The sequence below is a fragment of the Anabrus simplex genome, chromosome 5 (assembly GCF_040414725.1).
Source record: "Anabrus simplex isolate iqAnaSimp1 chromosome 5, ASM4041472v1, whole genome shotgun sequence".
NCBI classification, from domain to species: Eukaryota; Metazoa; Arthropoda; class Insecta; order Orthoptera; family Tettigoniidae; genus Anabrus; species Anabrus simplex.
Genome location: NC_090269.1, coordinates 301,255,596 through 301,281,068, shown reverse-complemented (window position 1 = coordinate 301,281,068; position 25,473 = coordinate 301,255,596). Strand labels below are relative to the sequence as shown.

At 41.1% G+C, this 25,473-nt stretch overlaps 1 protein-coding gene across 1 annotated transcript in view; it reads right to left on the bottom strand.

Moving 5' to 3' along the window:
* LOC136874853 (uncharacterized) overlaps window positions 1–25,473 on the bottom strand; it is a 189,243-nt gene that overhangs the window by 40,040 nt on the left and 123,730 nt on the right. Inside the window, exons 3-4 of the mRNA XM_067148533.2 lie at window positions 10,125–10,294; window positions 1,576–1,849 (exon numbers count right to left, since the gene is read on the bottom strand). Coding sequence (XP_067004634.2) covers window positions 1,576–1,849; window positions 10,125–10,294 — 444 coding nt within the window. The remainder of the gene's footprint in view (window positions 1–1,575; window positions 1,850–10,124; window positions 10,295–25,473) is intronic.

Here is a 25,473-nt window from a genome sequence, read left to right as displayed (position 1 = left end):
CAAAAAATTATTTGTTCCAAGTCTTGCCACCAGGCGAAAATACGGTGCTGCAAGCAGTTGGATCGTACAATTTTCCATAATTTTAACACCAGAGAGCCTCCGTGGCTCAGACAGCAGAGCGTTGGCCTCTCACCGCTGGATACCGTGGTTCAAATCCCGGTCACTCCATGTGAGATTTGTGCCGGACAAAACGGAGGTGGGACAGGTTTTTCTCCGGGTACTCCGGTTTTCCCTGTAATTTTTCATTCCAGCAACACTCTCCATTCTCATTTCATAGCATCTATCAGTCATTAATAAATCACTTTGGGAGTGGTGAGCCCATCGCACTACTAGCCTATATATGATTCATTCATTACATCCCTGACGTGGTCAATGACTGGAAAACAGGTTGTAGGTTTTCATTTAACACCAGAATGTTCTTCCAGTAGAATTGTGTTGTATCAGTTCCTTGGTTGTTGGAGGAACAACCATTACACTCAGCATACATGACTGTTTGGTGTGGTTTTACAAGCTCCTTCATTCTTGGTCCATTTTTCTTTGAGGAGGTGACCCCACATGGGTGTGTTAGGTGTACAGTGACATCTTCATGTTATAGGGACCTCCTCGTACAACATGTGATTCCAGCTTTGCAAGAACTTAACTGTGACCACACTATTATTTTCATGCAAGATGGGGAAACACCACATGTCGCTCGCCAGGTGAAAAATTTGCTGCAAGAAACCTTCCGTAATGACCGCACCACTTCTGGGCATTTTCCAGAAGAATGATAATGTTATTGTTTTTACGTGCTAAAAACTACTTTTGACAGTTTTTAGAGACGCTGGGGTGCCAGAATGTTGTCCCGCAGGAGTTCTTTTACATGCCAGTAAATCTACTGGCACGAGTCTGACGTAATTGAGCACCTTCAAATACCACCAGACTGAGCCAGGATCAAATCTGCCAGGTTGGGATCAGAAGGCCAGCGCCTCAACTGTCTGAGCCGCTCAGCCCGGCCTCATTTTTCAGATGCTTGGATGTGTGATCTTCAATATCCCTGAACCTAAATCTATGTGACTTCTGGTTGTGGGGATATTGGAAAGATCATGTCTGTCAGGGACATATCAAGTTTCTGCCTGATCTAAAGGCTAGCATACAATGACATGTCAATCTGATTTCACCCAAAGTGCTGTGGGCAACTGTCGACCTTGATGTGTTACAGATGCAGCATGCTGCTGAGTTGGAAGGCTGTATCAAATAGTGTTTGTAACTATAAATCCTAATAAACATGCCAGCACCACCGTTATCATGTGTTTGGTCTTTCGTGCCTCTTCTGCAACTTTACTGTGGCTTACAGCGCCATATTCTCGCCTGGTGGGAAGACTTGGAACTAATCACTTTTGTAGCATAATTTACAAGTGCATTGCTTAGATAGCATATCTACAAAATGTCAGACTCCTATGTTTATTACAGTCTGTGCTGTCTGCCCTGAACAACGTCAGTTGTACACCTGGTACTTTAACAAAGCAAAGCCTGTATATGTGGTATGCCTTATAAACAGAGAAATAACACACACTCAAAAAATAAAATATTACTCACTGCTTCGATTGATGACTAAGAAAATTATTTTTGCAAAGTATTGTAGCCAAAGTGGGAAGTCATGTAAGTTGCGAGCCTTGCTGACTAAGTCACTCCATCGCAGCAACCACTGTTCCAAGTTTGTGGTTCCAGGTGGCAAGTCGTGCATCACCTCGGGTGAACTTGCACCTGTGATCCGATTGGTTATGAATAACTCTACGAATCCATGTTGTACTTCATGCAGAATATGAAATTCTGCAGAATTTGTAGACCAGTCAGCAAAGTGTCGTAGACGCTTAAAAGAAATAGAAATATTCAATGATTAAATATAAATTCATGTTATCAGTTTATGTTACCACACCAGTCTTGACTCTTTGAAAAGAAATGAAAATCAGAATACTTTACAACCATATAACCTATAGGGTGATTCTTATAGAACCAAACTCCCTCTTAAAACAAAAAATCTTACAGAACCAATCTATAAATCTAGTTATAAAATCGTAACTATAGCACAAAATTATTTCAAACCAATTTAAAAAGTTCTCATACTACATCACATACGTTATCAACAGAAAATTAATTAAACAACTGAATACAGGAATCGCAGCGAGACTGTGGGACTTGATAATAGACTTTAAAACTGACATAATACACAAGTAGAGACAAGTAAAGCAAAACTAATCTTATCCATACATGGAATGGCAGGGTCCACCACTGTTGCCAACACCATACAATCTAGCCACTGAAATATTGGAGGGGGGTGGTGACACTTACAGCGCAGTTATCACCTGTCACTGTAATGGGTTTTGCAGATGACACCATCATTATTAGTCAAAATAAAGAGACAGCTTTAGAATTTGTGACCATTGTTGAATAGCAGTGTAATCAGTGAAGCCACAGAAATCCTTGTCATGTAACCATTTTATTTTTATGGACAGATCCAGAAATTAATTACATATTGTTTGGAACTGTAAATCTCATATAGTTATGTTTTATGATTGTGTATCATTTCAATTAATTGCAAGAAGCATGAAGAAAAGACATTCTGGACTTTGAAGAAGAAATTTGTTTTAATGTAACTTGAAGAATATATAGAAAGTTTTTTAAAAATTATTGTAACTGATGGGTATTTAAATTTCCTGTTTTAAATAGTATATTATTCTGCAAATTGTATAAAGGGATGTGCATTTTCCTACATGACTTGTGAGGCAGGGTGTGCCATGTGTAAGTGGCCCATTCCTGTTGTTTTGTAATATCCACTAATATGCGGATTCAGCAGTAATGATGATTCTAGAAGATCCATGTCATTGGCCAAAATAAAAGTGTTTCTTATTGGCCAAAATATTAGGATTTTTCATTGGTGAATGTGGCAATCTGGAGTGTTGTTATTGGTTATTTGTAATCGCATGATTTCCTGTTTTTGGCTCCTCGCATGTGTGAGTTAATTTGTCCACGTTTTTTGAATTCGGATCACTGCAGTGGGTGGACGCATCTTGCATCCATCCCACCTTGGGTCTCCAGTCTCTCACGGTAAGCGCTAAGTTGTTGCCTTGTATTAATTTAAATGCATTCGTGTGTTTCAGACTTTTCCCATCTAAAGCAACTTCCGTAATTATGTAGAATTTTATTTTGTGTGCCGGAGTTTCCTCTAGATTTCCACATTTACCAAAATTGAGCATCAGTATGACTTAGCTGTTAAGCTAGTCCGCAACATGTTTTCGGAGGCAAATCTTCTTTTCTGACTCAATATTTTGTAATTAAAAGGAAATATAGCTCTCTTTCTTGGATAATTGTATATCACAATTAATTTTTTGATTCTTTCGAGGATGCCTCCTTTAATTCTGTAAACTTAAGTTAAATGTGAACTTCTATGTCAAAGTTCATTTGTGCTCAAAGAGCTTAATTAGATTGTCAGTTTGGTTTGTAAGTCTATTTAAACATCCTTTGTTTTAGTGTGTTAAGTATCAGCTAATCTGCAATTCATTTATTTATTTCATTTGAAGTTTATTTCGTTAATGTTAATAAGTAAGAGTTTGAGGGTGAACATCATGAACCTTTTCTTCCCCATAACATCATACTTTTCCACAGACCTCAATAGGGCTCCTTCACGTTCCACAATCCTTTCCGTAGTAGTTGCTGTTAGGCCTGTAAGTTTTGATTACCTTGTGTATGGTATGATTTTGCATGTTTGAACTAATTTCCTAAGCTTAGTTGTGAAATACCGCTACATTCATTTATTATTATCATTATTATTATTATTATTATTATTATTATTATTATTATTATTATTATTATTAGCTGATGTACCCGTACTTCGCTACGGAATTCTACATTCTATACGGAATTCTTGTGTACACGTTGTGAGCAAGATTGTATTAAACTGCATAGCTTTTAACGTTACCCTAGAAACGCGATGGGGAAGTCACCAAACATCTCTTCTCATATGCAGACTGAGTTAGGGAATTTTCACTGTAATGGCAGACCCGCTTGCATACCATCAGACACAATCAGGTCGGGCAGTTTTCATTATAATGGTAGATACTCATTCTCCACCTGCCTTTTTACATCCTCAGAAAGACTGTCTTAGTGGTTTTCCCAGCTGAAATGAACGTACAATATAATGACGTCAGTAGGAATGGTGTGATTAAAAGCAATGCTTTCATATGAAATAATCAAATGAAACACCACCCATTTTCTCACTTTTAATGAACAGGACTTCACTGCCGATCTAACAGTCCAAAGTTCCAGAGCTGGAATGACCAAGCCGCAGACAGCCGTGATTCGTGAACACTCTTCGTCTTTTTTCGGCGGGGAGAGGGTCGAATACTGGAGACTCCCAGGGCATAAACTATGCCCTTTTACTAATCTGTTTCCTAGGAGTACCCGATGAGTCGGAAAATATCAGTTCACTACACTGGCAGCGGATAAATCTATCTGACTTGGAGGCAAATTTTTCCTCCAAGCCAGAGGAGAAACCCCCTCTTCACTGATAATTTGGAATAAAATGAATGTAGAATTTAATAGAAGTGAAGCGAAAGGAGCTTTTCTTAAGAAACAGTTCTTTTTAGGGTTCAATTTTTAGTTATTTAGTGAATTGTGGTGCTATAATTTGGAATAGGCCTAAATTGTTATTCTGGACCAGGCCATACTACTACTACTACTACACTGCTCATTCAAAACAGTGCATCAGAATAGGGATCGAATAACTGGAATATTATGAAGAACCCGTGTGTTACGTACCAGCTGTATCAAAAAATGTATCAGAGGATAGCATGCTAAAGAAGAAAGTTTTCTATCCCTCCGCTATTTCCTGCCAATATTCAGTCAGGCTATTATACTCAGTACGCAGCAGTAATCCATCTATCGGAGTTGAGAGGCAGCATAAGACACAAATAACATCACAACAAACAATGGTCCATGTAATGTTATTGTTGATCAACGTTATGCGCTTTCGATATTGTGGGCCTTCACATTTAGTTTTCTTCCGACTCTGAAATACCACTCATCATAGTCGGTACGGTAAAACTGAATAAAACATAAATGATCGGAAATTGTATTCTCTGCAACTTTTGTTATGTTATACTTTTCGATAGGACCAATAACATACAGTAGGGATTTAAAATTTAAGATTTAGGCGCCTTCCCCTAAACTACAATTTCATCCAGGCTGAATAAAATTGTTTATAGCTTAGACTGTAGTTCCTTATTCCGCGACTCTATGTACCGATTTTCATTTAAATTCCGTTAACCCATTTTCTCGTGGCTCGGCGTCGATATGGACTTAGCAACAAAAATACAAATTTATGAATATCTGTGTTATCATACCCGATACAGTAAAAATGTATAAGACATAAGTGGTCAGAAATTTATTTCTTTATAACTTTGGTTATGTAGTATTTATTGATACGACCACTAATAATATAAATATTTGAGAATTAAATTTTAGGACTTCCCCTAAACTACCATTTCATTCAGCGTGAATAAAATGATTTATAGCCTAGATTGTGGTGGCTCATTCTCTGACTTTGTATACCAGTTTTCAATGAGATAAGATCACTAATGACGTAGATATTTAAGAATTACATTTTAGGCCTTCCCCTAAACTACCATTTCACTCAGCATGAATAAAATTATTTATAGCCTAGATTATAGAGACTTATTCCCAGACTTTGCATACCAATTGTTATTAAGATAGGACCACTAATAACATCAATATTGAAAATTAAATTTTAGACCTTACCCTAAACTACCATATCTATCAGCATCAATAAAATTATTTATAGCTTAGATTGTAGCGACTCATTCCCCGACTTCGAATACCGATTTTCATTAAATTCTCTTTAGCCGTTATCTAGTGATGCGTCCACATACATACATACAGATAGACAGATAAGACAGACAGACAGACAGACAGACAGAAATTACGGAAAAGTAAAAATTGCATTTCCTTGTTACTGTGGACATAACCAATACAGAAATACCATTATTTTCAAATTCTGAGCAATGTACAGACAAAACTCTTATTTTATATACATATATATTATTATTATTATTCTCATTTGCCTAATTCATGTTTTTCTAATTCCTTTCATTATTATTATTATTATTATTATTATTATTATTATTATTATTATTATTTTACTCTTTTCCCCATATTATTATCATTATTATTTGTGTGTAGGCACGCTCACCGAGTGTGGCTACATTGAGGTTCACATTTAAGTTAAGTTTACAGAATGAAAGGAGGCATTCTAAAAGGAGTGTTACATTTACTTTTACTTACAAAATATTAAGCCTGAAAAAGGGTTGCCTCCAAAGACATATGTTGCGGACTAGCTTAACACCTAAGTCATACTGATGCTCAGTTTTGGTAAATTTGGAAATCTAGAGGAAACTCCGGCACACAAAATAAAATTCTACATAATTACGGAAGTTACTTTAAGTGGGAAAAGTCTGAAACACAAGAATGCATTTAAATTAATACAAGAATTAAATTAATACAAGGCAACAACCTAGCGCTTACTGTGAGAGACTGGAGACCCAAGGTTGGAGGGACGCAAGATGCGTCCGCCTGCTGCAGTGATCCGAATTCAAAAACATGGACAAATTAACTCGCACATGTGAGGAGCCAAAAACAGGAAATCGTGCGATTACAAATAACCAATAACAACACTCCAGACTGCCACATTCACCAATGAAAAATCCTAATATTTTGGCCAATAAGAAACACTTTTATTTTGGCCAATGACAAGGATCTTCTAGAATCATCATTACTGCTGAATCCGCATATTAGCGGATATTACAAAACGACAGGAAAGGGCCACTTACACATGGCACACCCTGCCTCACAAGTCATGTACGAAAATGCACATCCCTTTATACAATTTGCAGAATAATATACTATTTAAAACAGGAAATTTAAATACCCATCAGTTACAATGATCTTTAAAAAAACTTTCAATATATTCTTCAAGTTACATTAAAACAAATTTCTTCTTCAAAGTCCAGAATGTCTTTTCTTCATGCTTCTTGAAATTAATTTAAATGATACACATAAAACATAACTACATGAAATTTACAGTTTCAAACAATTTCTGGATCTGTCCATAAAAATAAAATTGTTACATGACAAGGATTTCTGTGGCTTCACTGATTACACTGCTGTTCAACAATGGTTACAGAATTACTGTGTATTACCATGAAGGTGTTTACAAAAATCAGTCTTGAACTAAACCTTCAAAAATAAAGATACTTTGGAAAGTGAGGAAACTGCAAAATTCAAGTGATCAAACAGGGTAAAGATTTTCATAATCCTAGTGTCTCAGTCAAAAATTTACTTCTGATGCCCACGCAAGTATGAAAATTCTACATAGAAAATTAGACTGTTTTATTTCTTCACTGCTACTTAAATCTGATCAGAAATTTATCATGCTGAATATAGTAATCTGCCCTACTCTTATTTACCCATTACATTTTTTAAAGATACTGATAAAGTAATCAAAAGCACATTAAAATAATATCTGTTACCTGTGACACCCTGACAGTGCCTGATAAACAGCACAAAGGTCTTGACAAAGACAAAGACGAAGTCACCTCTGTACAGGCCATGAAGGCCTTTGGAGGAGTGGAAGGTAAAGGCTTCCACCGTTGTTAACCGTGGCACGTCATGGGGTAGAGCGGTTAGCTCTACGCCCGGCCACCTTTGCCCCCAGGAATTAACCTGGTACACATTTTTGGTGTAGGCTGAGTGAACTTCAGGGCCATATGCACCTCCAGAAGTGGAAATCTCGTTTCTTAAATTTTACTTCTTCCTGATGGGGATTCGAACCCACGTCCTTCCGGGCGAACCGAGCACGCCTTTATTGCCTCGGCCAGGCAGCCCCTACAAAGGTCTTGGACATCAAAATATAGTAAGCTTCAGTTCAAACATATTAACACCTGCAATGCATTAGTTAAAGCTGCCAACACCTATGTATTCACCAATCACGATCCAATCTGATGAAATAACAGCTTGTCTGCATTCAATGAACAGTATCAATGTCAGTCAGGTCACTAATAAGCAGAACAGACTTCTTGATCTAAGGAAAATTAGTCAAGAACTTAGAGAACATGAAATGGTAGCTTCATCTGCATTTCCTCATAAAGGCATTGCAGTGGAGTTATACAAAGAGTATATATCTGTCAATTATACAAAGAGTATATATCTGTCAATAGGTGGATAAAACATTGCAAAGGCCTTTCCTGCAGCGAATGGCATAAAGCTATTAAAATGACAACCAACATTATTTCAATCAGAACAGTTCCAGGCAGATCACTGGATGGTATCCTCTGCTGGCAATGCTTTAAGGAGAAAGAAACACTGGCTCGTGTCCTTGGATCTTATCTGTTCAATGATGTACTGAGGAACTCCTGCCACCATAAAATCAGGTCCTTCATTGCTGAAGAACTTTGTAGGAAAGACTAACTGCATGAAGAGGTCCACGGCATATCATATAATGACAGTTCAATGTGAATAGATATGATTGCCTACAAGAGCAAGCAAGGTTGCATAAAATACTCGACTATCAGGTTTGAACATCAACTAGACCAGACTAAAGAAGTAAATACTGAGAAACGGGACATATACAACCCAACGAGACCTTACTACAAAGGGAGATACTACCTTAATGAGACTGAGGTTACAGGGCTAATGCTTAGAGCTCGTGGTACTGTGTCAGTCTTCTTCATCAAGTTCTTTTTGCTACTTGCTTTACGTCGCACCGACACAGATAGGTCTTATGGTGATGATGGGACAGGGAAGGGCTAGGAGTGGGAAGGAAGCAGCCGTGGCCTTAATTAAGGTACAGCCCCAGCATTTGCCTGGTGTGAAAATGAGAAACCACGGAAAACCATTTTCAGGGCTGCCGACAGTGGGGTTCGAACCTACTATCTCCCGAAAACTGGGTACTGGCCGCACTTAAGCGACTGCAGCTATCAAGTTCGGTATCAAGTTCTGGAAAGGGTTCAGTTTACCAAAGGACAGGGTTTCAAACCTTATCATATCTATAATATGTGGCTCAGTGGGAGTAGTGAGAGATGTCACATCTACAGCCTGTGAACATTTATTTTACTATATAATCCACATTCTTGATTAGTAGCCTAATCAAGGGTTATGAATTTCATGTTTCAATTGGTAGAGCAACCGACGCGATATCAGGAGGTTGTGGGTTTGTATCCCACTGGTGTCTCTTCAACACGTACTAAATGTACGTAATATGACCTAATAGGTTGAAAGTCCGTTTCGATTACAATGCGGTCATGGGTGGCAACTAATAGGGGAACCAGAGGTTATCAACTTGGAAGCAAGGGTCGGCAACCACAGTTCCCCTAGACGAGTCTGGCATTGCTTCCAATTGTGCCAGGCTCCTCACTTTCATCTCTCGTATCTGACCTCCCTTGGTTAACTCTTATTCTTTTCTGACCTCAACGGTATTAGATCTGTGAGGCCTAGGGTTGTCTTTCATGGCCCTTCCCTTTCTTTTGCTGATATCTTAATGTTTTGAAGGGTCGGAGTTCTTATATTTTTCCCTCTCTTAGTGTTAAGAAGGGATCATTGCCCAGTTGTACTCCCTCTTAAACAATAATCACCATCACCACAACCACCACCTTCACCTCCACCAAAAGAATTCAAGGTATTCGTCTGTTGGAAACCCACATGAGATGCCATACATTAATGTAACTGTATGTGGTGTGTCATATACAGTATCTGGTTTAAGAATTGTTGGAATTGTTATTTTACAAGATACAGTGACAGAACTGCTTACTCCATTATATTCACAGAGTTTGTAGATTTCCATTTATTACTTTAAATCAAACAATCAACAGATATTGATATTTTTGGTTTCTTTTGTAATTTATTTTGCATAACGATAGAGACACTACTTTTACATGCAGTTCAACAGCCCTATGTCCGTAATATCAAGCTCCACATATCAGTTAATTAATAAAATACTTTCTTGGATCTAAAGGCATAATTCTGAACTATGTACTTTCACACTATTGTTCATACAAGAATTGAATTTAAAAACCTACCTCACTGAGGGCATCGAAGTCCTGAAGTGATATCACATCATCTCTGTCCCAGTCAAGAAGGTGACTGAAGAAGTGAGCAAACTTTTCCCGTTGCAGAGGAGACAGGTAGTTTTTAAGAGTTATCTCTTGAGCTTCATCTTCTTCACTTGGAATACGACGAACCCAGGTGGCTACAATTATAAACAAACAGGCTATTTTCAGTATTGGAAATTACATGCAAAAAGTTTACTGAATGTAAGTTTTTAAATTTTAGCAATGTATAAAGGTAGTTATAAAAATGAAAAGAAAAAAACAGACATGAATTAATGAGGCACATCCAGGTGCCCTAAAAACTGAAAACTGCTACCAGAAAACCTGACACCACTAGAATCCATCAATGAGCCAAAAACTCCTGAAACATCCCAAAGGTTCAAAATTGTTAAACTGTGCAAGTTACACAGCCCATATGGCAATAATATGCTTATATTGAATATTTGGAGCAGTTTGGAAGGAGAAGTTCCTGAAGATTGGAAGAATGGGATAATAGTCCCACTATTCTATTGAAGAAAGGAGATAGGTGTACCGGTATGTAATACTAACAGGGAAGTCACTTAGAACCCTCATACTATTAAAATCTATGAAAGAATTCTTGAAACAAGGGTTAGAAAAGAAGTACGGTAGAGGAGGGAGAATATGGCTGCAGGAGAGGGAGATCTACTGAGGATCTGATCTTTGCCATGTGACAAATGATGAAGAGGAGGTGGGAGTACAGGGAAGATTTGGTGCTGATGTTTATAGACCTAGCAAAAGCATACTACAGTATCCCAATGGAAGAGAAATACTGTAGGTAGGGTTACAAGATGTCTAGAAAATCCTGTACATGCCCTACAATTTAAACTTTTGTCCAGTGTCTGGGAGAAATTTCTTTAAACTTCTAAATGTGTGGATTTTTAGAAATCTAAAAAGTTCAGTGGTTTAAAAAATATTCTCCATTTAAGGAAGAAAAAATCATTTTTTTAAAAGTAGCTTGACAGTTGTGTTTGAAAATATTTTACTCGTAGCAAGTTTGAGTTGAAAATTGCAATTTTTTTTAAATTCTTGTACATAACACAAATGTAGATCAGGTTTTCTCATTGATTTCCATTCAGTGGGTAGATAAAAGAAGCAGTCTACTGATAGACTTTGAGAAGGGTATACTTTTAGTTAAATATAACTTCAAATACTTAAACTTCTCAGAGTTTTATGATTATGTTTTGAACAGACGTTTTACTGCAAATCAGTATGTCTGTTAAATATGAATAATATTTTCCATTAAAAAAGAGAACTGATTCTGTTCCTGGTATACTCAACATTAGAAAAAATATGCATCAAATATTACTTATTTTCATATATTTTTGCTTTCAGTATATAATTTCCCAATGTCCTACATTTTAGAGTGCTGAGTCCTTCATTCCACTAAAAGTGTCTGCTAATCAGAGATGTGGGAGGCTTTAAGAAATAAGGTGATCAACCCAGAAACATTGTTGTACATTCCATTTTTGGCAGATGGGTAAAAGATTTTTATCCTGATCTGTGCATAATGTACCAGTCTACTCCTGGTAATCAACACATGTAGAATGAAAGATCATCAGTTCCTTCCCACACAGTCAATGCAGACCAGTTATTATTCACTATGGTACTGAAATCCCTCTTGTGTCTGCAGAACCATAATCTCAGTATAATTTACAACTAGCAAAGTGGGATGTATTTGCAAAAGGGCTTGATAATACTGTACAGAACCGGCCTACTGAGAGACCACCAGTTCCTGAAAATTACAGTTGTTTTACGAATGCCATTAAAGCTAGCATGAGAATATATACCGGTATATCTTATGAATATCGTTAAGACGTATATATCAGGATGGTCAAATGAATGTAATTAAGTCAACACCAAATATCAGAACTCTCACAATGAAATGACAGCTGATGAGTTGCTAAGGTCTCTGTATAAAATCTAGGAGAGAGAAGTGGCAGAGAACTACTGCAAGGATCGACTTCACACACTCTAGCTGTAAACCCTGGAACCTCATAAGAAAACTTTGTAGTGACCCTACCACGAAACACAGAAGTTTGCAAAAAAATTCAAACACCATTGCCTCCAGAATGACACAAATCTCTGAAGCAAAGATGGGTAAGGTACAGGCAAGGAGTGTTAAGAAGCAACTAAGAATTAGAAGATCACAGCTGACATCTTATTCAGAGTATTTTCATGACTTCAGTACTGCCTTAACCATGATAAAGATAAATAAAGCTGCTGATCTTGATGAAATCTATCCTGAGTTTCTGAAGGCCATAGAGCCTGGAACAATACAATGGCTGGTCAACTTCTTCAATTAAATTTTACAAACTGAAAAATTAGAGTTGTTGAAACAAGCCAAAGTAATTGCATTCTTGAAACCAGGAAAAGAAGGAACTGATGCATCACATTATCGACCCCTTTCACTCCTTAGCGTAATCTACAAGATTCTTGAAAGAATGTTGAGAATATATATATGTATTCATATGACTCTGGCTGAGCCACCATCAAGAAGTGCCACCTACACACTACGGTTTCTTTTTTCCATTCTGACACGTCACGATTGTAATCTCCATGTCTATTGTTTTCACTGCATCCATCTGTGATTTACGTATGTAATAAATAGTGCCATTCTAATATAAACTGCGCTGACCTTATTACTTTTCAAAACATTGTGCCTTTTCAACAAAGAATGATATTGAATCATATCCGGGAAACAATTGAAAAAGTCATCCCAGTTGAACAAGTTGTTTTCAGAAAGAATCACAGTTGTTGAGAACAGGTATTAACAATGACAACCAAGATTAAAGCAGGGTTCCGGAAAAGAATTAAGATCGCTGCAGCTGTTTTCAATCTTACATCACCTGATGACACAGTCTGGAGAGAGGGATTGTTGCTCAAGTTTGTTCAAGTTATCTCTTGTCAGAAGTTAGCATGCTTATTAAACAACATGTTATCCAACTGCAACCTTACTGTATTGCTTGCTGTACATACATGACCTGCCAAGAATGACTTCAAAGAAGATGCAGTTTGCAGATGATCTAACTATAATTAGTCATAGTACGGATTTGGTACATTGTGAGGATATACTTACGGGGTGCATGGCACATGGGATATGTGTCTTGAACGGAGCCTTTGAGATACTTGGCGCCCTCTCGAAGTAAGTAGCCTTACGCGGGTATGCGGGGCTCTGCCTGGGCGGACATAATATTTCCTTGGCTACTCAGGGGACCTACATGAGTAACGTAGCCACCCAAAAACCAGAGAGCTTCTCTGGGGCCTCCAAGAGAAACACCAGCTCGACAACAACCGATGGGGACTCTTTGGAGATACCCTCAGACAGTACGACCTCGACAGTAAGATAGCTAACTCTAGAGGTGGGCAATCTTCTAGTCCAGAAAAAGAAGAAGAAGAAACAGCACTCCGTCGCTGAAAAGAGGAGGTACAAGAAGGCTTTAAAGGCCCGGGAGCAGGCCAAAGGGGGCCTAACTCCTGGAGCTGAGAGGCCTTCTACTGCCACAACAACGACAACTGCAGGGGGATCCAATGGGCACAGGAGGCGGGACCCTGAAAAGGACTCTGCTTCCAGGGCACAGAGGACTCCACCCACCAAGACGCCAGTGGGAAAATGACTCCTGTTGGGGGCAACCCCAGAAGAAGATCGGCAAGCCCACAAAAACCCAAGGTGGAGTATGCCAGGATAGCTAAAGCTGGGATCAGGATGGCCATAGTGCATGTAGGATATCCTGACCAGCAGCTAACTGAAAAACAGGTGTGGAGTCTGTAGAGGAAGCTATCACCAATCTGATGGATGTGCTTCCAGAGCAGGGGCCCATTAAGCCTCAGTTCCTGGACTGCTAACTGTTGAGAGGTGCGGCCATCATCATTGCAGAGAATGACTGACAAGACTGTAGCATGGCTTTCTAGTCTTATTACAGATATGCAGCCATGGGAAGGAGCCAGGCTCACAATTGTGGGCATGGATAAACTCCTCTTCTATAAGAAAGTCATGGTCTGGATACCAGGACAACCAAAGGACAACAATGTCCTTTTGGGAAGGATGGCATGCCAGAACCATGGTCTAAATCCCAACAGCTAGAGAATCTACGACCGCAAGGAGGAGAAGAGAGGTGTCTGCCTTGTGGTCAGCATGGACTCCGGGGATGTGGAAAAAGTGGTGGGGAAGAAGATCTTCTGTGGTCTGCATGTTGCTACCTTCACCCTGGTGGAGGGCAAACGCAACAAGCAGAGGACCAACCCCACCACAGACAACACTGAGACCAGCAGGGACAAGGAGCGGGAGTCCGAACAGGAGCCGGGGCCAGCCAAGCCTCAAGATTCATCGTGGGAGACGAAGCTGCACGTTCCGGAGACTGCATAAGGTAAAGCATTGCATGAAGGTAAGGAATGATTACTTTCATACAATCAAACATACAACATTGTATAGCAGCCTCTAGGGTACTTATAAGAAGTATCCAGATAGGTGGGTTTTCGGTCGCCCTGATACAAGAACCCTGGCTTAGACAGGGACATATCATGGGACTAAAATGTGCAGGCTTCACTCTATTCAGTGGAGTAGCAGAGGAGAAGCCTAGAACATCTCTACTAGTTAAGGATCATAACGCCTGGGCTATACCGGGCTTCATTACTAGAGACCTTGTAGTAGTCCTAGTGAGATATGAAGAAGGTGGACAGCCAAGAGATCTGGTTGTCTGTTCTGCATATTTCCCAGGAGACTTTGAATCTTCACCCCTGCCGGAGGAGTTCAAGAGACTGGTGACATACTGTAGGAAACAAGGACTTAACTAGGATGTGACGCCATTGCTCATCACAGCATTTGGGGAAGCAAATATACAAACCGAAGGGGAGAGAATTTCATAGAATTTCTATGTACAACTGAGCTTGAGATCATGAACATAGGTGATACCCCTGCCTTCATTAATAATAGGAGTGAGGGGATCATAGATCTTACCCTGGGTTCCATGGGAATCACACAGGAATTTAAAGACTGGAAAGTTTCTTTGGAGCCTTCCTTGTCAGATCACAGATACATTGTGTTTCATATAGAGGGCTCCTTCGAGATCCCATCTTACAGGAATCCTAGACGAACCAATTGGATATCTTTTAGGGAGGACGTGAGGAAGGGACTGGTAGGAGGACCCTCAAATATAATCAAGAATAAGGAGGAGCTGGAGCTCAGTGTGAGCTTTCTCACACAGACACTAGTTATCTCTGATGAATTAAACTGCCCAGTTGTTAAGGCAAAAAGAGTAACAGGAAGCTTCATGTTGAACAGTTATCTTGAACACCTGAGGAGAAACACATGAAGGCTCTGGAACAAATACAGGGAACTTCAGACCAAGGAAGTCTAGATTCTTACAAAGAATTACAAAGAAAGTAGAAGTCAGAAGTCAAACTGTCTCCAATGACAGTTTTGTGACTCCATCGAGAGTCACCATGAAGCAGCAAGGTTTAATAAAATTCTAACCTTGGATGGAAGAGCAAGGCCGGGCTCATTGGAGTTGCCTTAGGGTGAATATACATCCCCAGAGGGGGAGACCCTGAGCTTATTGCTTGATGCCCACTTTCCAGATTCAGTAGTCACGAATAGTGAAGTAGAATCGAGCGGATCCTTCAGACCCTATAGAAGCGGTTGGATGGAAGCCGCAGAGATTGTTACCCCAAGAAGGGTGAAGTGGGCATTAGAGTCATTTGCCCCTTATAAAAGCCCAGGAATGGATGGGATCTTCTCAGCACTTCTTCAGGAAGCGGGCGCGATCCTTATACCGTACCTGGTCAGAAAGTTTAGAGCCTTTCTCACCATGGGGTACGTATACTCCTTGTGGTGTCAGGCGAAGGTGGTGTATATACCTAAACCCGGAAGGTCTTCATATACTAGACCTAAGGATTATAGACCCATTAGTCTAACGTCTTTTCTTCTTAAGACTTTGGAAAGACTGGTGGATAGACGGATCAGGGAGAAAGTATTAAGAGACTGTCCCCTGCATCCTCATCAACATGCATACCAACCAGGGAAGTCGGTTGAGATGGCACTACACCAGCTTGTTTCCAGACTGGAGAGCACCTTGGATCAGCAACAACTTGCTATGGTGGTATTCCTAGATATAGAAGGGGCCTTTAACTACACATCTTTGGGCTCCATAGAACTTAGTCTAGAGAGAAGAGGCGTGAGCAGGATGCTCATAAAATGGATTATGGCCTCACTGCAGGGCCGTCAAGTTCTGTTTTACCTTCAACGCAGTAATGTTGAGAGCTAATGTAGACAGGGGGTGTCCACAGGGAGGAGTATTATCACCAACATTATGGTGTCTGGTAGTGGATGAACTACTTACCAGGTTAAATGTTGGAGAAATTTATGCCCAAGGCTATGCAGGTGACATTAGCCTGATGGCGGTGGGAAATTTCCCTAGTATGGTTTCAGAGTTCGTACAGAGCTCCCTATGCAGGGTGGAAAGATGGTGCCATGACACGGACTTGTCGGTTAATCCCGACAAGACGGAGCTCGTGGTATTTACCAGGAGGAGGAGGCTAGACGGACTGTCAGAGCCTTTCCTATTTGCGAAAAAATTAGTTAAGACAACCTCAGTTAAGTACCTAGGGGTAATCCTCGAGGCAAGACTGAGTTGGAAGAAACATATAGACCATAAGGTGGATAAGGCTCGCAAGAGTGGGCCTGTCGCAGGGCCATTGGAAAGACTTGGGGCCTAGGACCTAGGGTGGTCCATTGGCTTTATATTTCTATTGTACAGCCCACAATCACCTTCGCATCTTTAGTCTGGGTGGCCAGGTTCTGAGAGTAAAACTGCGACCACCAAGTTAAACAGTGTCCAAAGACTTGCGTGTCTAGGAATAACAGGGGCACTGGATACTACACCATTATGTACAATGGAGGCCATCCTATGTCTTCCCCACTTACATTTATATGTTACGGAAATAGTGGGAATGAGTGCTTACCGCTTCTGGTCACTCGGAGGATGGTCTTTCAAGAATCCGAATAGAGGTCATGCTTCTATTCTTACGAGGCTTCAGAAGACCTGCCCTGCGACAATGATGATCGGGGACCTGATGAAGCCTAGTTTTAATCTGAATTATAAGTTCACAGTGGTGATACCCACAAGGGAGGAGTGGGCCGTGGATGCTGGGGCCCGTCTTAGGTCTGGGGGCTGTATATGGTACACAGATGGCTCACGGACAGAGATGGGCACAGGCGCCGGGGTCTGGGGGCCTAAGACAAGGCTCTCCCTTCCCATGGGTAAAAATGCTACTGTTTTCCAGGCCGAAGTCTGTGCAATACTGGCCTGTGCTGTACATGTATGGAACATGCTCGGACGTAGAAGATGCATCACCATTTGCAGCGACAGCCAGGCAGCATTAAAAGCACTATGCGAAGTTAGAACAACATCAAAAATGGTATGGGAGTACCAAAGGATGTTAGATAAGCTGTGTGAACTTAACCCAGTTACCCTATTATGGGTCCCTGGGCACACAGGAATCAGTGGAAATGAAGAAGGTGACAAACTAGTGAAACAAGGCTCAAAAGGTCCTTTCATAGGACAAGAGCCCTTCCTAGGAGTGTCACTAAAAGTGTGAAACTAGTAATATCCCAGTGGACAAACCAGTCTCACTTAGACATTTGGAAGAGGCTAACCACAGCAAGGCAGGCACGTGAACTTATCAAAGGGCCCAGCCAAAGTTATAAAAAGGTCCTGATAAATTTGAATAGGATCAGAATACGAATGGTAGTCGGACTGTTGACAGGCCGCAATACCTAACAGAGACACCTACATATCATGAAAATCAGTCAGGATTCGATGTGTAGAAGATACGGTAAGGAGGAAGAGACCTCTGCGTATGTGTTGTATATGTGTTGCAAGCACTAGATATCGATATCTTGGCTCACAAAAGACATCAGGAATCCCAATATCCAGACACTGGTATCCTTTATAGGAGCACTAGGGCTGGACTAGGCAAACCCGTGTAAGGGACACAAAGGGTTTTCACAGACCTACGTGTGGAACCCTGTGAAGGCAGGCTCACCCATTCCTTATCTATCTACCCCTAACGGCCATACATGCTTCGCAGCGACGTGGCATGCTCTCTATTAGATGGTCCAAGAGCTCTTGTGGCAGCCGATCCCATTCCTCCAAAAGAGCAATGCAAAGGTCTTGAATGGTCCTTGGTGGAGGGTGACGCCTCCCCAATGCATCCCAGGCATGTTCTGTAGGATTCAGATCCGCAGACCTTGCTGGCCAGTCCATGTGATAAATGTCTTCCCCAGCCAGAAATTCATCCACCAGACCAGCGCGGTGCGGTCGGGCATTATCGTCCATTAAGAGGAAGTCTGGACCAACCGCACCTCTGAAGAGTCGAACATGTGGTCTCAGTACCTCGTCCCTGTATCTCCGAGCGTTAACAGTGTTCTTCGGATCACCCATGAAGATGTGCAGGTCCGTACGTCAATTCAACATGATGCCGCTCTACACCATGACGCCACCACAACCGTACTGGTCCCGTTCCACGATGTTCCTGTAGTTGTATCGGCTACCCGGTTCTCTCCAGATTAATGTGCGACGGGAATTGTTCTGCAAACTGAAGCGGGATTCATCTGTGAAGAGCACATGTCTCCATTCATTCATGGTCCAGTTTCGATGTTGACGGCTCCACAGTGAACGGGCTCGTCTCTGTGCTGCAGTGAGCTGGACGTCGGGCAAACATCCCTGCTGCTCTGAGCCTCCGGTACACAGTTTGCCGGAAAACGGCAACCCCTGAGACGACTGCAAGCTCTACCGACAATCATCTTGCAAGTGCACTCCGATTTCATCGGGCGGTTAAGGCCAGATATCAGTCCTGCTGTGGGGTGGTTACCCTTGGTCGACCTGGTACTGGCCTACGACTAACATCTCCTGTGTCTCGAAATCGTCTTCAAAGCCTGGAAATGACACTCTGTGGCACATTCGGTCTGTGTTTGTTCTGCTTTCAGGCGGCCTAGTATTCTACCCTGCAAAACGGGGTCCAAATGGCGTCGTTGTGCCATTATGTTGTTACGTTCACCACGAGGCTACACTCCGCACACTATAACAGGCCAAACACGACTGAGGGAATGTGGGGCGCAGGCACTGGCTGTGTTTACCTTGTTGTTACGCCGCTATTCAAAGCATGGAACACTCCTTTCCTATACAGAGCGACCACGTAAGGTTTGTAGGTACATACAGTATGTCGTGCAATTGGCAGTTTATTTCCTGTTGCCCTGCTTACTCGTAACTTATGCTTAACTTTTGGACACTAGTGTACTAGCTTATGCACACGCGCGGACCAAAGCTAGTAACGCCACTCAAATGACCAACGTTCTTACTGCTTATCCAGCGCTGTGGGAACTGTCGATCCTTTTCTTCCATAACTGACAAAATAAAACTGTGATAGATCCCAGGTAGCCAAATACGGTCGAATGTTTGCAGACCCGACCGGCTGAAATGAGATTATTCTCCTACAGGAGTTCGTAATTATACACAGTAGATATTTCGCCACTGCGTTCTTGAGAGATATTGTCTGTCCTTGGGAATTACGACGACGAGACGATACTTAGCAGTTTACATTAATCTTCCGAACATGTTATAAAGTTCATCACCTCACATATACAGTACTATACGGTGTGTATGTAGGGCCTATGTATGTTTGTTTAGTCCTCAGAACGAAGGCTGGTTGGATCCTCAACAGCTCCACCATCAGCTGCCATAGATGGCCTAGGCATCACTGAAGAGGAGTACTAGGGAAATGAGGAGTGAGGTAGTTTTCCGTTGCTTTCCTCACCGAGACAGAAGCTGCTATTACATATCAGTCTGCCAAGCCCACCGAAATGCATGCACCAACCGACCCTATGAGCAACATTTTCACACCATTCATAGCAGGGACTGGCTGCAGAAGGAATGGCATTACTAGCCTCACTCGTACCTCAGTCACTTTCATTTTGTCAAAGCCAAGGATAAAGCTGAGACAGATCAATGAAAGTAACAAAATTGATATAGCCCATACCAGAAGACATAGTGCACTGTAAACACTAGGTCCCGCCAGCAAAACGGTAGGGCCTATATGAAAATTATACAAGTTATTTCCAATCTTGGCCCTAACTGGCGTAGATTCAACCTCTCGGCCGATCCAGACAGATGAGTACCGTATGTCCTAAAGGGTAGGGGTATTATAAATTTGCCGATGACGTTATCCATCACGCCTATTATTGCGCCATATTAGGTCATCTTTCATGCCGTTCGGCCTTTTGCTCAGATTTTAACACTAGGGATTCCTTAAATTTTATTCCTTGTGATGGTGGTATTCACAGATTTTTTTCATTCTTCCAGCGAATGTAATTACAAAGCGTCCTTCGCTAATTTTCCCGCGGATTGATGATGCAATATTGACACGTGTAGATTCTCCCCTGGCGGCTTGACCGGTGAACTACTTCCATCGACATATTAATTAATATATCTCCCTGTGAGATGGACGTTTGTAAGAACTTTCCAATAAATTTCTAATAATAATTCCTTTTTAATGTAGACCGAAATGTCTCCAGATCATCAGTTATTTATATTTATGTGACATCCCAAATATGTTCCAAAGATCTACCGCTTTCATCGCGGTTCGAGTCACGCGACGCGTGATGAAGAAAACAGACGAGGATCTAAATTGTCGATTTCTTACCCACCCTATAATATAATGGAGGCTTACTTTCCCGGGCGCCAAATACTAGGACTCCGACGGCAGGATTATGGATTCAATATTTTGCACTACTTCAATTAATTTCCTTATTAGTTATTTGCACTTAATTCCACTAGCATCTTTCATAAATTCATTATCAGCCTTTAAACTGTGGTCAGAACCGAATATATTTTTGATTTATACTGCAGTCTTAGCCTACACAATGATGCCAAACTTCATCGCTGCTCCTGCAAACTAATGAAACTAGTATTAGTTATCGGAATAAGAGAATGCACTGACAGTCGCCGTGGGCACAAAATATTTAATTGAAGTAAAATATAGCAGGGGGGGACCTCTTTTTCCCCATTCATCTCAGCAGTTTTGTGTCAAGTATTGTTGCTATGCTGCTGGACATAAAACGCTTTACAGTAGGGGATTGATTTTTCCTTCAGTAGAGAAACATTCCTCCCCGAATTCTTTGACGCAGTTTCTTCTTTTATTATTTACAAGCTGTTTTATGTCAATGGGACAGAAAAGGGCTAGGACTAGGAGGGGAAAGGAAAGGAAGCGACCGTGACCTTCATTAAGGTTGCCTGGTGTGAAAATGGGAAACAACGGAATACCGTATTCGGGGTTACCGACAGTTAGCTTTGAACCCACTATCTACCGAATGCAAGCCGACAGCTAGGTGACCCAAACCACGCAGCCACTCGCTCGGTGTATGACATTTCCTAAACAACCAAGCCCTATCAACGCCGAACTACGAGAAAATGAGTGAAAAGAATTTAATGAAAATCGGTATGTAAAGTCTGGAAATGAGGTTTAGGATATAAATATTTTTTATTCACGCTGGATGAAATGGTAGTTTAGGGGAAGGTGCCCCTTTTTTAATGTTATTGGTTCTATCGAAGGGTATTACATGTATGTATGTATGTATGTATGTATGTATGTATGTATGTATGTATGTATGTATGTATGTATGTATGTATGTATGTATGTTTAGTCCTCAGCCCGAAGTCTGGTTGGATCCTCAACAGCTCCGTCATCAGCTGTCATAGATGGCCTAGGCATCACTGAAGAGGCGTACTAGGGAAATGAGGAGTGAGGTAGTTTCCCGTTGCTTTCCTCACCGAGCCAGAAGTTGCTATTACATATCAGTCTGCCAAGCCCACTGAAATGCATGCACTAACTGACCCTATGAGCAACATTTTCACACCATTCATAGCAGGGACTGGCTGCATAACGAATGGCATTACTAGCATCACTCATACCTCAGTCACTTTCATTTTGTCAAAGCCAAGGATAAAGCTGAGACAGATCAATGAAAGTAACAGTATTGCTCTAGCCCATACCAGAAGACATAGAGCACTGTAAACACTACGTCCTGCCAGCAAAGGCCCAGGTATTACATATCGTAACAAAATTTGTTGAGAATACAAGTTCCAATCATTTACGTCTCATATAGATTTTTTTTTTTTTTTTTTTTTGCTAGGGGCTTTACGTCGCGCCGACACAGATAGGTCTTATGGCGACGATGGGATAGGAAAGGCCTAGGAGTTGGAAGGAAGCGGCCGTGGGCTTAATTAAGGTACAGCCCCAGCATTTGCCTGGTGTGAAAATGGGAAACCACGGAAAACCATTTTCAGGGCTGCCGATAGTGGGATTCGAACCTACTATCTCCCGGATGCAAGCTCACAGCCGCGCGCCTCTACGCGCACGGCCAACTCGCCCGGTCATATAGTTTTACCGTGCCGACTATAATAATAAAATAATGAATTTAAACTTTTTTTTACCTAGTCCATATCAACACCACGCAATATTAACATGGAAATAGTTGTTTAATTGTCTATACTGGCGTTAGTTTTTGTCATGATTGTCTTAAGGTGTAAAACCGCGTGGTCATCGGTCCGTATCGGCAAGGACAAATGTGTAGACGAATATTAAAAACCATAAAAAAATCGTGAAGGAATGATCGCTTGAAGAATAAGACAAGCCAAGACATGAAAGAAGGACTGCCTTCCCAGAGTCGGAAGAAAACTAAACGTGAAGGTCTACAATATCGAAATTTCATAAAACTGATCAACAATAACATTATGTTGACCATTGTTGGGATGTGATTTGTTTCTTCTGCTGTCACTCATCTCCGATTGTACACCTCAACTCCGCTCATTCAAAATAAGCGCATTAATAAACTCATCTATCGACCAAAAGTTGAAACTGATACTACATGAACTTGGAACTTTAGTCAGAAGATGTCACTACTGAAATATTAAGTAATTTTGTTATTGTGAAGTTTCCTAAACTGATTGAATTTCTCCTTGTTTTGTTTTGCTATGCATCAAGAAGTTTGGACATTTTTCCACAGATGACACTACCAAAAACTCTGATCATGAACTCTGGTGCAAGGTGAAAGAACTTATACGGTACCTTAAAGAAGTTTCGTATTTCTAGGTTGTCCATAACTGACTCTATGTTCATTTATTTTTGGGTTGGCAACACTTCCTTTCTTTCCGCCAGTTTTGAATCTAGCCAATCAGGAATTTTTCTAATTAATTTTCAACCAATCCCGCATTTCTTGTTCACTTTGAATTTGCCAATAAGTCTTGAGAGGGTGTGGCCGGTTTAGTCTTGAATTCTCTCGAACCTTCCCTGAGGGTATATAAGTTGCGGCTTTCGTGTTTCATTGTCAATTGAGCGCCGTCTTTATAAGTGTGTTTGTGTTAAGGCAGGAGGCGGGGCGACTCTTTCTTCGGCCAGCAGAACATCTACCAGGTAATGGCCACGTAAATTCTATCTTTCTTGCTGTCTCCGCAACTTTATCTGAGGGGAAGGTCCGAATCTTAACTATGTAACATACTTTTCTAAAATGTAAATTTTCTTCGGCTAATGTAAAACTTCTTAAAATCTTTAACTGGAAATCGGGGATATAGTGTGAGTTACCCTCTCGAGCTCCCCTTCATCTTGGTTTGAGGTGACTACGTTTTTGCAACCTTTCGTTCCTGTAATGTATTGCAGTTATTTCCATGCGTGCCACTTCAGTAGTTTGGAACTAGCCCCAGTTTCATCGGCCGAGAGCCCTGTAGGTTTTAATGTTTTCTTATCTGGGAGCGCAGTGTATGCCTCCGTTCTGGTTGTGTTCGAGCCGTTTATTTAACCTGTTCTTTTTCGCAAAGGCCCTGTAGTTTGGGTACTAGATACCCCTGTATAAAACTATTTCTGTTTGTAACCCGTGCCTCGTGAAGCCAGAGAGTGTAACATTTTGATGTAATATTGCCTTGAGCGGGCTGTTAGAAACTGAGAGCCTGTCGGCTCTTCTTCAAAGTTTTGTAATAGTAAAGAGTGCCTCTGGAAGGCTAGATATTGTATTTTGGGAGCAAGTGCTCTTGAAGTAGGGAATTTCTGTCCTTGACTAAATCATTTCTTACTTCGAATTAAAGTTTTGTAAACTGGATCCGGTATCTCTGAAATTGTAAAACTAGGGGCTTGAAGCCCAGAATTGTTCAAGTTCTGAATCTTGAATTTTTCCAAATCTGGATTCAAGATTGGCATTGTACCTGATTGTTATTTCACTTAGTGGATTTTTTTTAATATTGAAAATTGTAAATTCCTGATATTGTAGTTAGACCCATTCAAGCCCGCACCTTCTTTCACCATCTCTGCATTCCACACATACCCCGGAGCAGATGAGATTACTGCTGTAAAATAGCATTCTATATGACTGTCCCGTCAAAGACGGGTACTGCAGCAGGTTGCCCCCCCCCCCCACCAAATGTTTCCTGAAACTAGAGCGAGGATCAGCTCGTACACAACAACTTTAAAACTTACGCCGAAATGATAAATTAACGTAGCGACAAAGAATCTACTAGTAGGGCTCCATATTTGTACTGCTTGAAAAAAAGGAAAACACTTAGGACTGTGATGCACGGGTATATTTTCCTGTAGAGGCCTCAGTATTGGGAATGTAACCGTGTGTTGACGAATGTCAAAAGATGAGGAAAAGGGCAATTAGCCAGGAATTACTCAGTAGGGGGCCGGAACGTAACCGCCAAGATAACGGGGTCCACGGCCAGAAACAGTTGCAAGCTTACAACATCCTGTCAGTTTTTTCACATCGGTTCCAGGAAAATGGGGGTGTACCGTGGTTGAAAGATGTTTTGTGTTGAAGTTGCGACGTTCGGAAGACTGTGACAGGATTGTGATCTGCACGTTAGTTCCTCATTTTGGGTCAAATGAGTAACTTATTTTGAAGACGGACATTTTTGTCACTAAGGGCAAAAGGGTTGGAAGCGGCCGTGGCCTTAATTAAGGTGCGAAAATGGGAAACCACGGAAAACCATCTTTAGAGCTGCCGACAGTGGGGTTCAAACCCACTATCTCCCGGATACAAGCACACAGCTATGCGCCCTTAACCGCATGATCAAAACAAGCACATTCTCACATTACGGTGTATAATTACAGATACTACACTTAAAAAAATGGAAATTGCAACACCATGAAGGCATTGGTCGTTTGTGTTGATTTTCAAGATACGGAACGATGCCATGTAGGTATGTAAACGATCAAAGTTTCAGACCCACTGGATTGTTGCTACAGGTCTCCCCACGTG